The following is a 14,109-nucleotide window of genomic DNA, read 5'->3' as shown; positions in this document are numbered from 1 at the left end:
CTAAAACAAACTAAAAAAAAGGAGAAAACCTCTCAAACCTCAATAAATTCTGACATTATTTTCACAACACTATTTTAAGCTCCCGCTCTGCCTAACTGGGATTTAACCCTGGCTGACTTATAAATAAATCTTTTCTTTTTCCTTTACATATCCTTTTGATGTATGTCATCCATCAATGTTAGCGAGAACAGTAAATGCATTGATCTAGTGCTACACTTGGCAAGTTAAATAACACTTTGTGTAAGAAGTATTGATTTATAAAATCCAGTACATGTAATTAACGTTAGAACTGTCAAAAGCTGAAAACAGTATTAACTTGCTGCTTATTTATAACCCAAAGAAAATTAAATAAAATACCTAGATTAATAAACGAACTCCTTTTTTTTTGCCTTCAGATACGTCAAGCTGATCTGTTTTCAAGAGCAATGATATGTTTCTTCCAACTTCTGACAAGAAGAAATTATGTGTTTCGTCAGTATTGTTGAAAATAATTCTGTGCTCTAGATGCGTTATTCCTGAGGTGGTGAAACATCCCACTTGGATAGTTCTGAATGAGTTTGGCGTAAAAGACACAGAAATACGTGATGATATCGGAGAAAGTTACGGTAGCCAGTTGATGTCAGGTTTTCAGAGTTTGCTTTAAGACGATGAGAGTATTTCAGCTGAGTTCCGTGGACTTTGGACTGTGCTGTGATTGAGGTTTTTTGTCTTCATCAGGCATCTTAATCAGAAAAGGGTATGAATAATCCTGTCTGTTCAGTACAGCCTGGCATTGTGTGCGCACCACCCTTGAACTCAATAGCACCGCTGAGATCATTGAGCTGACTTGGTTGGGGCAGGCCTTGTCCCATTTATAAACCTATTTGCATCTTCCAGGTTTAAAGGGCAAGAAAAAGGAAAATTACAAGCTACGTGTCAACAAAATAACAGCAGTATCTGTCTGAGTGTCTTTGGGGATAACCAAGAGAGTTTTCTGCTGGATTTTAAATATAGAGATGTTACTGAGCACTGCTCGGTGAGGGTGGCAGAGCCTGGCCCAGGCTGCCCAGGGGGTTGTGGAGTCTCCTTCTGTGCAGACATTCCAACCCGCCTGGACACCTTCCTGTGTAACCTCATCTGGGTGTTCCTGCTCCATGGGGGGATTGCACTGGATGAGCTTGCCAGGGCCCTTCAACCCCTGACACTCTGGGAGTCTGTGGTTCTGTGCTGTTGTTCTGTCAGAACCGGAGTCCAGTAAACATCCTCTTTTGTGCTTCTGTGGACACTCTTCCTTTGGGTTCTGTTTTGAGTGTTTATAATGAAACTCAAGTAATTTTTTCTCAATAGGGAATTCTTCCTCAAGGAGTGATCCAGTAGTGATCGAAAGGATGGTCTTTAAATACTTGACAGAGTGTTAGGGAGTAGATTTTATGAATGCAAACAATAGATTATGTTTAAGGACTGTTAAGCAACCAGTGATAGTACATTTATTATTATTATTGTTATATAAAAACCTACTGTCGCTTTTTTTTTCCTGTTGTCTCGTCTCAACTGAACATGCAAATACATTTTTGTGGTTCATCTAAAGCTGTTCGTAAGGAAAAAAGGGAGAAGGCCAAGAGATGTAATAGGAAATATTTGTGCCTTAAAACAAGGTAGAAAGGTTGGAAATATTAAAACAGGTTTTCCTCTAGCAAGTTATTTTGTGAGAACTGTAGAAGTTTCTAAAGGAATGAATAGTGACGTTTGTTTTTTTAAAAGACACTATGTATTAGTCAAGATTTGGGAAAAACATTTGATCTGTTTGCGTTCAGAAATGAGGAGCTTAGAAGCCAAATGGAATCTGCGGTGCCATGTAGGTCAATCTGAAACAGAGAAAATCTACTTCACCATCAGTGTGAAACACTCGTTCTTGCCACCGGGGACTCCTATTCTATTGAATTGTTGAAAGCTAATCATAACTTCACATTACAGAATGTCTAGTTTTCCTCTCGGGATAGCGTGCAACAGGTATGCAGTCTTAAATTCAATATTTCTTCCGTCCAAATCAAACATATGATTGGCCATTACCCAATAACTAACTTGCCAATTAGTTATTTGACCTATTGGAGGCAAAAAAATGTACCCATTGAAATCTTGTCTCCCAGTGACTGTGCATTTAAAAGAAATAAATGTCACTTATTCTAGAAATATGTAGGTTTCCTCACAGAACTTGCTGAGTCCTAAAACAATTTAATTCCATCCCCAATTAAACCTTTAAAAGCACTATCCATCAGCCTCGGCTGATACTGTATTTGCATTTGGAGATTATAGCAGAGGCATCCAACAAGCAGGTTATCTTTCTTATCTATAGGAGGACAAAATGGGTCGTGTGGGCTCATTTACTTGACTTATGGAATTGAGGAGGAAAGACCTGTTTAAATACAGTTACTTCAATATTATTCCAATATAAAAACAGATATAATATTTTATAAAAGTTCAAGAAATCCACTTTAAAGGAATGTTTTATACCATTGTGTGAAAATCCTTAACTATGGCAGTATGTTTGAAAAATTACCTCCTATTTAATGAAATATTCACTATGATGCATCAGTCCTTTCAAATCCAGGCTTAGACTGAGGTAGTAAAATGCAATTTAAATTTAATTGTAGTACTTGGTGATTTATGTCATGCTTCCAACCAGGAAAATTTGAATCTCAAATATCCAATATTTTGGGTAGAATAGCCTTCCTGCAAATCCATACAGTTCAAGCGACTGAATGCTCTAATGTATGTTTGACATTGCTGACAGTTTATGAATAGATCATATACTAAGTTTCACAGCATCTCACCCAATGTGTTTTAGAAGGTTTGACTTCTCAGGAAGATTGATTCAAATATATCTGAGTTGAATCTGACTTCCTGGTACATTTCCCAAGATTTACTATCTAATAATTCCGGATTTCTACGCCATAGAAGCTACTGAAGTTCATTTCCACAAGAGAATACAACTTGCATCCAGAGCTAGCATGTGTACGCATGTGTCAGGAACCAACGTAATGAGATTAAAAGCTCCTTTTGAAAAGGAAAAATATTTTCTGTGTCGAAGTTGGGAATGAGCACGTGGTCCCGATTCCCTGGTGGGTTGCAGGTCCCAGCTGCCGATCCGCTCAGAGCAGCTCGTGTTGGACTGAAACACCAGCTTGGGAACGGCCCAGCTGAACTTTAATCTGCTCCTGATGGGCTTCTGCTGTCCATAGTCCTATCCACTTTCTTGGGATTACTGAAAAGGTTCTTGCTGTCATTAGGCTTGGTTTCCTGACTCAAGCTTCCTTTTTAATTTAACTGTACTTTTCCATTATGCGCTCAGTCCCCAATATGGATCTACAAAACCCTCTTTGTGGCAGTTGTTGTTAACTGACCTTCAGATGCCTCATATCCCTTTTCCTTGCAAAAAATGAGAGCAAAAATATTTGTATATTGTTGGTCTTCTCCTGAGCTCTTTGTTCAGCCTTTGTGTGTAATTTATTTATCTAGTCTCATTTTCCTGGAAAATTCCTCAGCGATATTGTGTTTTCTGTGTTGGGTTGACTGTAACTTTACATATGCATATGTAGAAAGGATGATGTGCGTCATGCTTGGACTAAGCTCTAATAAGCCAAAATCAACGTTGGTGTATTTTTTTTAATAAAACAATTGTATTGTTGTTTGGATTTATTGGAAAATGTATCTCGGTCAAAAATTTATTTTCAGTATCGTATCTGTTGGGTGAACTGAGCAGTGGAAAGGCAGCTGCCCAAATGATATTTCGTAGCGATTAAGCTGTATTTGCTCTGACTTGCTGATTTATGAACAGATTAATCTACTTTTAGTATTCAATATTGGCTCACCTGAAAATGGCTTAAAAGTAGAGATAAATAACAAAGGCAAATAGCAAGGGCAGTGGGGATAACTGAACCTGTTCTCTGCACTCACCGCATTATCCTTCCTCTAATAATTTCCTCAAGATGTGAACATGTGGTTTTACCTGTAACTATTGATATCTGACATTTCTGGAGACAAATACTGAGATTGTTAAGAGGGCGGTTACAGTGTTTTTCACTGATGCAAGTGACGTGGTCCTTCTCTGGAATACGGTGACTTTCCTTTTCTCAGTGGGATAGAGGTGCTCAAGATGAAATTGCATCTTTAATTAAAGTGCATGAATTCCTGAGGGACAGGACTGCTTTCAAGAGCTGGTAGCACCCTGGAGTAATTGAAAGGTCTATTTTACCTGACTTTGGTGTACGTATTTTATAAATATAAGCTGTTAGAGGGCTAAGAATCATTAGCCAGACTTGTTAATGTGTTTATTAGAGGGTATGTTTGAGGTCCCTGAGACACTAGTCTTGTTCACTCCCACTATCCTTATGACATTAGGTTCCCTTGGTTAACTAATGAGTAGCAACTCTTGGAATTTGCGTTGTCATTCCATTTGGAACTAAGGTGTTTGGTCAACTGCCTTCTCCTCTTACAGTGCGTTCGTGCCCAAAGGTGATTTTCAGGGAGAATAAAATGAGTGAGCTTTCAGCTGTCCTGTGATGCATCTTGTCTGCTAGGGCTGGGCATAGATAACAATTGCATACAGCACCATTGTTGTATTGAGATGTCAACATCAATCCAAACAAAAGTGTATGGGCATTGTTGAATTAGCTTCTGAAACTATACTTGGAGATCAAATCCATCTATGGACCAAAGAAAGAAAGGAGATGGGCTAAGCTGGCAGTACAGTGGAACTCTTGCAGTTTAATGATGCACAAGACCATGGCAGACGTGTTTTGAAGCAAATTTTCAGATACTTTTGTTATATTCAGCCCAATTTTTTCTCTTGAGATTTACATAGAAATAAAACTGCAGCATCCTTTTCAGGATGCCAGGCAGGACGTTAGTGAGCTTGGTGAGCAGACTTGATGCAAATTTGTAGAAGCTGTAGATATATTTCCCCACAGATTGTCACCTTATCCTCTCTTCTTTGCCACTCAATTTTTAAATTGTTATTTTTATCTTAAAGCAGTGTAGCTGAAGAGCCAGAGAGCCTGGAAGTATTAACACATTGAACATTGAGGAGACAGCAACAGTGTGTAGCACAACAGTGTCGAGCAGGAATGCTTACTTTTTATCTTGTAGGCAGGAAACTGTTTTAGCTAAGAATATTAATTCTGGTGGTTTATTATCCCTGCTTCAAGGCCTTAGGCTTTTTATTAGCTTTTTGCTCTGTCTTCCAAGAGAATAAAAACTGATGCTCTTGTGGCTTCTAAACCCTTCATTGGCCAAGCTTACCCTTACAGTGAGCCCTTCCTGTATTTAATTAATGAAGTGCAATATCTCATGCCTGTTAAATAACCCCTTTGTATCTACTATCCCTTAACCAGTTCTTCTATTCCTACAATTTTCTTTCTGAGATGGCTTTCATTTTTCCTGCTGCTTTTTCCTGTTTCCCTGGGGTGCTCTATAATGACCAAACCTGTCCTTGTAGGTCCGGTTTAAAATTCTGCTTCCCATTGCAGCCGAAAGGTGGGAAGCTGAGGGTGCGGGACAGGATTGATCTTGTGTCTGAGGTGCGAGCAGCCAAACTCATCAAAGCTTTACCGCTACCTTTCTATATGGAATCATTGCTCAGTATTTTATTTTCATTTCTGCTTTCAGTGAATTTTTAGTGAGCTCTGATTACATAATTGAATTTGATAAACTGATGGTATGTGATTGATGAGAACGTCAAGAATAAAAGACTAGAAAATAAAATCACTCCAAAAGCTTAAGTAAATCTTGCAGAGAGCTGGGTTAATTTATAAAGCGCGCTATATTCTTTATAAAAATATTCCCGTAGGTCTATTAAATTTTTGCTTCTCTTAGAATTGGATTGAATTTTGAGAATAATTTTCCTGTATTACCAGCTTGATTATGATACTTTAAATGGGAAATCGCCCTGAGTGGGTTGCAGCATCACTGGTTTGGAATATTTCAGTAGGAAATGTAGGGCTGAATGACAGACTTGCCGGCAGCGCTCTTTGTCTTTCAGATAAATCATTTGCTCTTGGAGAGCCAGAAGGAGTAACTGGATAATTCAGAGAGAAATAATGAAGGAGGTTATGCTGCTTGAGTCTTTGTGTCACTGAAAAACACGATCAGCAAATGACTTAGGGAGAGGTTTCTAGTGCAGGTAGCGGGTTCATTGCAATCTCCGTGAATGACTCAAGTTTCTTCAGGAAGGAACAGTTTAACAAGGCGATTTCATGAGCTTCTATAGAGACAAGTAGGGTAAATACTGTTGTTTTCAGCGGACTCGGCATTAATAATTTCAATTTACCAATTGGACCCTGTACTGTAGGACACACGGGGACCCCAGTTCCAGCCCTTTCCCCCCAGTTCCAGCACCCCTCATCTCAGAGGAATCCTGACCCTTCAGTCCTGGGAGGGTACAGTGTCTGTCTCCTGACTCCTTTGGGACACTCTGCAAAGTATACGAGAAGCCTGTGAAAGGATTTAACATTTCCTCACTCATTTAGAAACACCTTTGTAAAAAAATCGCTTTTTGCTCTGGGTAAAATAACTGTATTCCAAAGTAATGTCAGCTCTGTCTCAAGTTTTTCTTGATAGTTTTAAAATATTCATTGATTTCACTGCTTAGGAGAAATGGGAATTGAGATAAGAATTATTCACAGTATTTACAGTTATTAAAACAACAACAAAAGTTTTGCAGAATATAATCTCAGTCATGTAATAGAGGAAAGTGCACAAAGCATCTTTGGTCTGCCTGGGACCATCTGCCAGTTTGGAACTGTTCCTCTTTTCTCATACATTGAATTGTCATGGTTTCCTGTCTATCAAATTTAAAGAAAATATTACTGACCTGCACTAGCCATTAGTCACTTCGCTTGAAAAGAACAAATTATTTTAAATGCGACAAATCAGAAAAGGACCTCACCTCAAAATAGAGTTTTTAATTCCCTTTGTTAGGTCAGATTTTGTGTAATAGTTTATAAGTATTGCTTTAAGATGATGTGCTGGTTTCCTGCAGAAATAATTACATCTTTCTGAAGTTAAATCCTAAAAACTAGTGGGACAGTTTGTGAATACAAATCATCAAATGTGTATGCAGCTGATGTTCAACTTTATAGCCAGTTGTAGCTTAGAATTTGGCAACAGCCCAGCTGGGGCTGCTGGACCGCTCAGAGCTGCTGCCCTGGGACACCAGGATGGGGCTGTTGCCATGTGGTCTGCTGGGTGATAACAATTCCCTGATAAGGGACAAAGGCCAAGATAAGGGCTCAGAGGTTGACAGTTCAGGCCGAGGGGCTGTCCCAGCCTTCGGGCGAGCTCTGGGCTCCAAAGGGCGACAAAGATGCTGAAAGGGAGTGGAGCATCTCCCGTGTGAGGAAAGGCTGAGGGAGCTGGGGCTCTGGAGCTGGACAAGAGGAAACTGAGGTGTGACTCATTCATGTTTACAGATATATGAAGGGTGAGTGTCAGGAGGATGCAGCCAGGCTCTTCTCGGTGACAACCAGTGACAGGACAAGGGGTAATGGGTTCAAACTGGAATGGAAGAGGTTCCTCTTAAATTCGAGAAGAAACTTCTTCTCAGTGAGGGTGGCAGAGCCTGGCCCAGGCTGCCCAGGGGGTTGTGGAGTCTCCTCTGCAGACATTCCAACCCGCCTGGACACCTTCCTGTGTAACCTCATCTGGGTGTTCCTGCTCCATGGGGGGATTGCACTGCATGAGCTTGCCAGGGCCCTTCAACCCCTGACACGCTATGATTCTGTGACACCCCTGACACCCCTTTCCTCGAGCTCCTCCTTTCCTCATGCGTGTGCTTGCTGTCTTGTGCCTCTCAGCTGTTACAGATTATAGTATGTGACCTGGCAATTCAAAAATTTCAGCCACCTTCAATAGTATGTGTGGTCACTTCCCCATAAACTGTAAAAGTTAGCTTGAACTCTTTAAATTTCAAGTATAGAAATACCTGAGCTTAACCTAAAATAAGTTTTAAAAGATTAGCAATTTAACTGGGCGGTTGGTATGGGGACAACGTTTGTGTATCTTCTTTTTTATTGTTTTGTATATAAAATACACACACACTCTGCACTGCTAAAAAGCAGAGCACAGTAATGTCTGCCTATGAAATATTACTTCATATTTTGTATTAAATCTCTGATCTTGAATGTAACTTGTGTATTTTATATATACACATAAACATGTTAATTTTGATTATATAAGGTATTTGTAAACTTCTAAGATTAAATCTGTGGTTTTGACATAGTTACATGTAGGAATTCGACATGTAAAGTGGGAAAGCCTTAATCTTCCCGAGGTGACAAGGGGGACAGTTTCTAACCAGTGCAGACTTGTGATCAATCCCTGTTTGAGTGGAGCTTTGGCAATTTACCAGTCAAGAATTTTGTTGCTTGGAGTATTTTGAGCATTTTTGATCCACAGGAGAACAAGAGTTTGAGACTACATGTGACCCTTAAACATTATGGAAGTACCTTAATTCAAAATACGTTAGTGGTTCAGGTGATAGTTTAACACATTTTGATTGGCAGTAATGTTCAAAAACACATTCATCTTGCCATTTTGTGAGGTTTTTTTTTCTGTCAGAATTCTTCATTTACCCTGAGGCTTCTCCTGCTGTGATAATCGTTTCTATCCAAGATTACTCTTCTGGTTTCTATTCAAGAAATAAAAAATAGCTCTGAGTGGATTTAATCCTCACAGAGCAGAAGGGGGGAAAGCGCCAGTAGGGCTGTCAGTGCCTGTCACAGCAGACAATGCTGAAATTCTCATATGTATAAACAGTAAACATGGACAAAAGCTTGTCTGAGTGGGCACTTCTCTTCTAACCAAGTGCCAAGGATGGAGGTTATCAAGATCTTGTGAATTCTGCCTCTGAAGATAAAGCTTAGTTACGAATACAGCACTGTAAGCCTGAGGTGCTGCATCGTGTTATCTTGTGTTGGCCATTTTGAGAAGAAGTGAGTTAAATATTGGCGTATACTATACTCAAATAGCTTACAATCCCATTTTCTCTCTCTTTCAGATGAAGTTGCACCGTACTTCAAGACGGAACCGGGCTTGCCCCAGATACACCTGGAGGGCAACCGGCTGGTCCTGACGTGCCTGGCCGAAGGCAGCTGGCCCTTGGAATTCAAGTGGTTGCACAATGACAGTGAAATCACCGCCTACTCCAGTGAATACAAGTAAATAAAAGCCATATAATTGCTTTCTCTAAGTGTCATTGCAAAAAGCCCCAAAACAAACACCCCCTGCCAAAATCCCCAATACCTCAAAACACCTCTGTAGATACTGGTACGTTACTTCATGCAAAAAGGTTGTTTTGTAGACAACTAAAATCTCTATGAGATAATTGCCTTTGCTAAAAATATTTCATACTCCAAAAAAAGCGTCCTAACATAGAATTGTTATATGCCAAAAATGCTATTTTGCTGGAGATGTAACCTTGCTTGTATTTGTAATGAATAGCAGGTATATTCATTAGGTAAATGTTATACATGAAATGATACTTATCTTTGAACAAAGCTAAGCTCAACGGGACTATTCAATAAGATCTGAAAGAATGTAGTCTGTCTTAAATTGCATGGAAACTTCTGGTTTCACTTTTAGAATGTGAAAATTAATGTTCTAGTTTAACGAACTATTTTTCTGTGATTGTGCGCTTTGCTCCCAGGACCTCACTGATTTCCTCCCCATTCCAGAAAAACATCCCAGCAAGCAAAGGAAAACCACACTGGGGCTTATCAGCTGCAGTTTTGCTGCTAAACAGTAGTTGGCTGATCAAAGACCAAAGTGTAAAACAGCCAAGTTTTGTCTGCTTTTCTTCAATGGAGGAGTTAACCGTGTCTCCCCGATGTAATTGGCAGTGTCTATAACCTTATAGAAACTTTTAATGCAACTTATTTGTTGCTTTCAAATTTTGTTGAAGTTACTTATTGAATTCAAAAGTTGAGGGGTGAGTGTGTGAGAGACGCAGCACTTGTGTAACACTTGTGTCTTCAGCAAACCAAGCCAAATACTGCACTTCTGTGTTTATATTGCTTAAGGTTGGAAAAAGTTGTGCTCCATCACTACAGACAGAAATTCCGGTATAGATCGGTATAAAAATGCAGAGAATGATATCAAGTTTTCTGTTGTTACACAAGGTAGTCCAGAATGACTTTTCTCAAAGATGTTCAAAACTGTACCCTAACATTAGTTATATTTTCCATATTAATTACCAATGAAAACATCTGCTGCAGAGGTGATTAAGATTGGAAACTGCTGGTTTATAATAATAAAATAGCATTGATATAAAATATCCATTTAGAAGTTGCAGCCCTACTCCTATACCACAGTCAGAGAGAAACCAAAAGGGATTTTGATTTTATAGAAATGCTAAGCATTAAGCATCCCAAAAGAATTATGGCATAGGTGCATTAGGATGGATGAAAGCAAGGAAAAGATGTGCTTAGACATAAAGATTCCAGTTGCAAAATTTAAACTTTGACCCCATAATAGTTTGCTCTGCAGTTCTCTTGGGTAAATACTCTGTTTAAATGCATGAATCTTTCCTGCCTAAGTGACTTCGGCTGCAATTTGAATCATCAATCAAAGATTTTTGGTAATTGATGTTGCTTAGTGTGCCTTGGTTAAAGTAATGTCTATATTGTAACAGGCTGAAAATATTCAACGCTTATTATAACACACCAAGTGAGTAAAGAACTAATTGGAGTCTTTGCATTTTGACATTGGTGACCCTGAACGAACAGCTTTTCTTTGGATAACGATGCTGGTTATGTGCACAGCCTGGTTTTTATAGTGACTGTGCATACACTAGTTTGTATTAAGAATTTATAAAACAACCTTATAAATTCTTTGTGATCTGAGATACATGTAATGAAAACAATATTGCTGAGTGCAGTAGCAATTTTGGTTATGTCTATAAGTTAAGCGTCTTTAAAGTTCAGGCAGTAACATTTTTCTTTCTTTTCTTTTGAATTAAGTTCTGGACCAGGTGTATCCTCCATATTGGTTTTTGTCACCTGAAGATATTAATGTATTTGAATTTAAGAAACTAAGGTGATGTCCAAGCAGCAGTACGCTTTCTTCCCAAACTACTTAAAAGTATCTGATTATTATAGTTGTGTTTTTAACATTGCACACAATTTTATTCGGTATTCAAAAAGTCCTTTAACCCATTGCAGTCCTGGTTGTGGAGCAGGTTATGAGTGCGTTAAGAGTTCCTGTGACACTTTCTTTTATGCTTGTCACTCACATCTTTCTATGGAAACTTTTGAAACAGCCACTTTCTAGTTGACTGTGCCCCCAAAACAGAGAAACTGTCTGGGCTGACTTTCTAACTACATTCAGATGTCCCCAAAAACCTTCAGTAACCTCCTGCCATCATACAATGGCAAGATCTTCCATCTTCAAAGTTGAGTGTAGGCAAAATTAAAGCAAAATTATTTCTTGCCACTGTAAAAATTTATATTAACCTTTGCCCTAAATTTATTCTGTGAAAGAAAGTCTTATTTTGAATTTAGAAAGTGCTATTAGTATCACTTCTTGCATATCAGGAAATTAGAATGGTGAAAGCATAGCAAAAAAGCAGTATTAGAAATTCCGTGAATATCTGTCTCTTGGCCAGGTTTGTAATTTTCAAGTTAGTCTCAAAAATGTAAATGTATGTATGTTCTAGCCTTTTTTTTCCCCCCACTTTTGTTATTGAATTCCAATTTTGCTTCCTTACCTGCACACTGTTACCACTTGGTTCAGTGAGAAGTCAACTGCTTGGTAGGTTTGGGCTGTCTTGGCATTTCCAAGGTAAATGGGATTTTCACTGTAAATTTTTAAAATATTTTCTTCAGGCAACATTTGGCAAATGTCTCCTGCTGAAACAGGGCAGGGTTGTGGAGCAGATCATCCTGAATGCAATCACACAGCACCTTCAGGATAGACTAGGGATCAGACCCAGCCAGCATGGGTTTAGGAGGGGCAGGTCCTGTCTGACCAACCTGATCTCCTTTTGCCATCAGGGGACCCACCTGGTGGATTAGGGGAAAGCTGTGGACGTGGTCTATCTAGACTTCAGCAAAGCCTTTGACACTGTCTCCCATAACATACGCCTGCAAAAGCTGGTAGCCCATGGCTTGAACAAGTGCACTCTCTGCTGGGTTAAGAACTGGCTGGAGGGCCGGGCCCAGAGAGTGCTGGTGAATGGGGCTGCATCCAGCTGGCAGCCAGTCACTAGTGGTGTCCCCCAGGGGTCAGTGTTGGGTCCAGTCCCCCAGGGGTCAGTGTTGGGTCCAGTCCTGTTTAACATCTTTATTGACGATTTAGATGAGGAGATTGAGACCATCATCAGCAAATTTGCTGATGACACCAAGTTGGGAGGGAGTGTCGACCTGCTGGAAGGCAGGAGGGGGCTCTACAGAGGGATCTGGATAGACTGGAAAAATGGGCAAATTCCAATGGGATGAGATTCAACAAGGCGAAGTGCCGGGTGCTGCACTTTGGTCACAACAACCCCCGGCAGCACTACAGGCTGGGCACGGAGTGCAGTCAGACAGAAAGGGACCTGGGGGGACTAATGGACAGGAAGCTCAAAATGAGCCAACAGTGTGCCCAGGTGGCCAAGAAGGCCAATGGTATCCTGTCCTGTATCCAAACTGGTGTGGTCAGCAGGACAAGGGCCGTGATCCTTCCCCTGTGCTCTGCATTGGGGAGGCCACACCTGGAGTATTGTGTTCAGTTCTGGGCCCCTCAGTTCAGGAAAGACATTGAAGTGCTTGAGCGGGGCCAGAGAAGAGCAACAAGCCTGGGGAAGGGACTTGAACACAAGCCCTATGGGGAGAGGCTGAGGGAGCTGGGCTTGTTTAGTCTGGAGAAGAGGAGGCTTAGAGGTGAGCTCAGCGCTCTCTAGAACTACCTGAAGGGCAGTTCTAGCCAGGTGGGGATTGGGCTCTTCTCCCAGGCAGTCAGCAATAGGACAAGGGGGCATGGACTTCAACTCTGCCAGGGGAAATTTAGGCTGGATATTAGAAAGCAATTATTTGCAGAGAGAGTGGTCAGGCATTGGAATGGCTGCCCAGGGAGGTGCTGGACTCACCGGCCCTGGAGGTTTTTAAACTGAGATTGGACATGGCACTCAGTGCCATAATCTAGTCAATGGACTGGAGTTGTGCAGAGAAAAGTCCCATCAGAGTTCCAGACCCGAGCGGACGGAGGAAGAAATGCAGCCGACTCAATATGAGTGATAAAGCATACTTCAACTTTATTGCCCGAGATAGCGTGCATTTATACCAAATACCATAATTATGCATACTTGTCTCCATCTAATAGGCTAAGCACATTTACTTACTCCACCTACTTGGGTTTAGCTAGCTATGCGCATCCCACATTCTTCTGACTCTTATCTCTTCAAAAATATCCTGACCCTGCCTTAGTTAGTACTTTTCCGTTCCCCCCTTTCCCACGGCCTAATAGACAAGCTAACTAAGGCCTACTTATGTCAACTAAAATGGGCTCTGCTCGTACAGTTGCTTGTTGGACTCATGTCCGTGCTCCTTGAGCCAATCCCCGACAGAGTTGGACCAAGGGTTGGACTTGATGATCTCTGAGGTCTTTTCCAACTCAGTTGATTCTGTGATTCTGTGTGTTTAATAAGTCAGAAAACAAGACCAAAGTAAGACATTTCTGATCTAATTGATTTGTTTTGTCCTAGTGGCAGAAAAACTAACGCTGCGTTATTCTCTTAGCACAGATGAATACCAAAAGAAGTCTTTAATTTTTGCTCTATATAATAGATAAGCACAGGAATAAGTGTTGGCCAAGTACAATACTAAATCTTCATGGGAGGAAGAAAAGCTTGTTAAGCTATAAACTATTCAGTGAACTGTAGAAATGAATTGTCAATATTTATTTCTCAGAATCTTTTTTTCTTTTTTCTAATGATATTATGCAACAATCATCTGCCTGGCAGAGAAGGAAATAATTTTGTAAAAGAACTAGGGAAGCCTTATATCATATTGATTTCTACCCTATGCCTTGGCCTTGTATTTTCACCTATTTTCTCACTCTATTTCCTATGGCACACTCGTCAGGCAAGAGGCAACGGGGCTA

At 40.3% G+C, this 14,109-nt stretch overlaps 1 protein-coding gene across 12 annotated transcripts in view; it reads left to right on the top strand.

Moving 5' to 3' along the window:
* SDK1 (sidekick cell adhesion molecule 1) overlaps nucleotides 1–14,109 on the top strand; it is a 375,516-nt gene that overhangs the window by 88,191 nt on the left and 273,216 nt on the right. For all 12 annotated transcript variants that reach the window (XM_065031442.1, XM_065031436.1, XM_065031444.1 and 9 more), the window contains one exon: nucleotides 9,032–9,191. In XM_065031442.1, the coding sequence (XP_064887514.1) occupies nucleotides 9,032–9,191 (160 nt within the window). The remainder of the gene's footprint in view (nucleotides 1–9,031; nucleotides 9,192–14,109) is intronic.

The sequence above is a fragment of the Columba livia genome, chromosome 15 (genome assembly GCF_036013475.1).
Source record: "Columba livia isolate bColLiv1 breed racing homer chromosome 15, bColLiv1.pat.W.v2, whole genome shotgun sequence".
Lineage (NCBI taxonomy): Eukaryota > Metazoa > Chordata > Aves > Columbiformes > Columbidae > Columba > Columba livia.
This window is presented reverse-complemented; position numbering and strand designations above follow the sequence as displayed.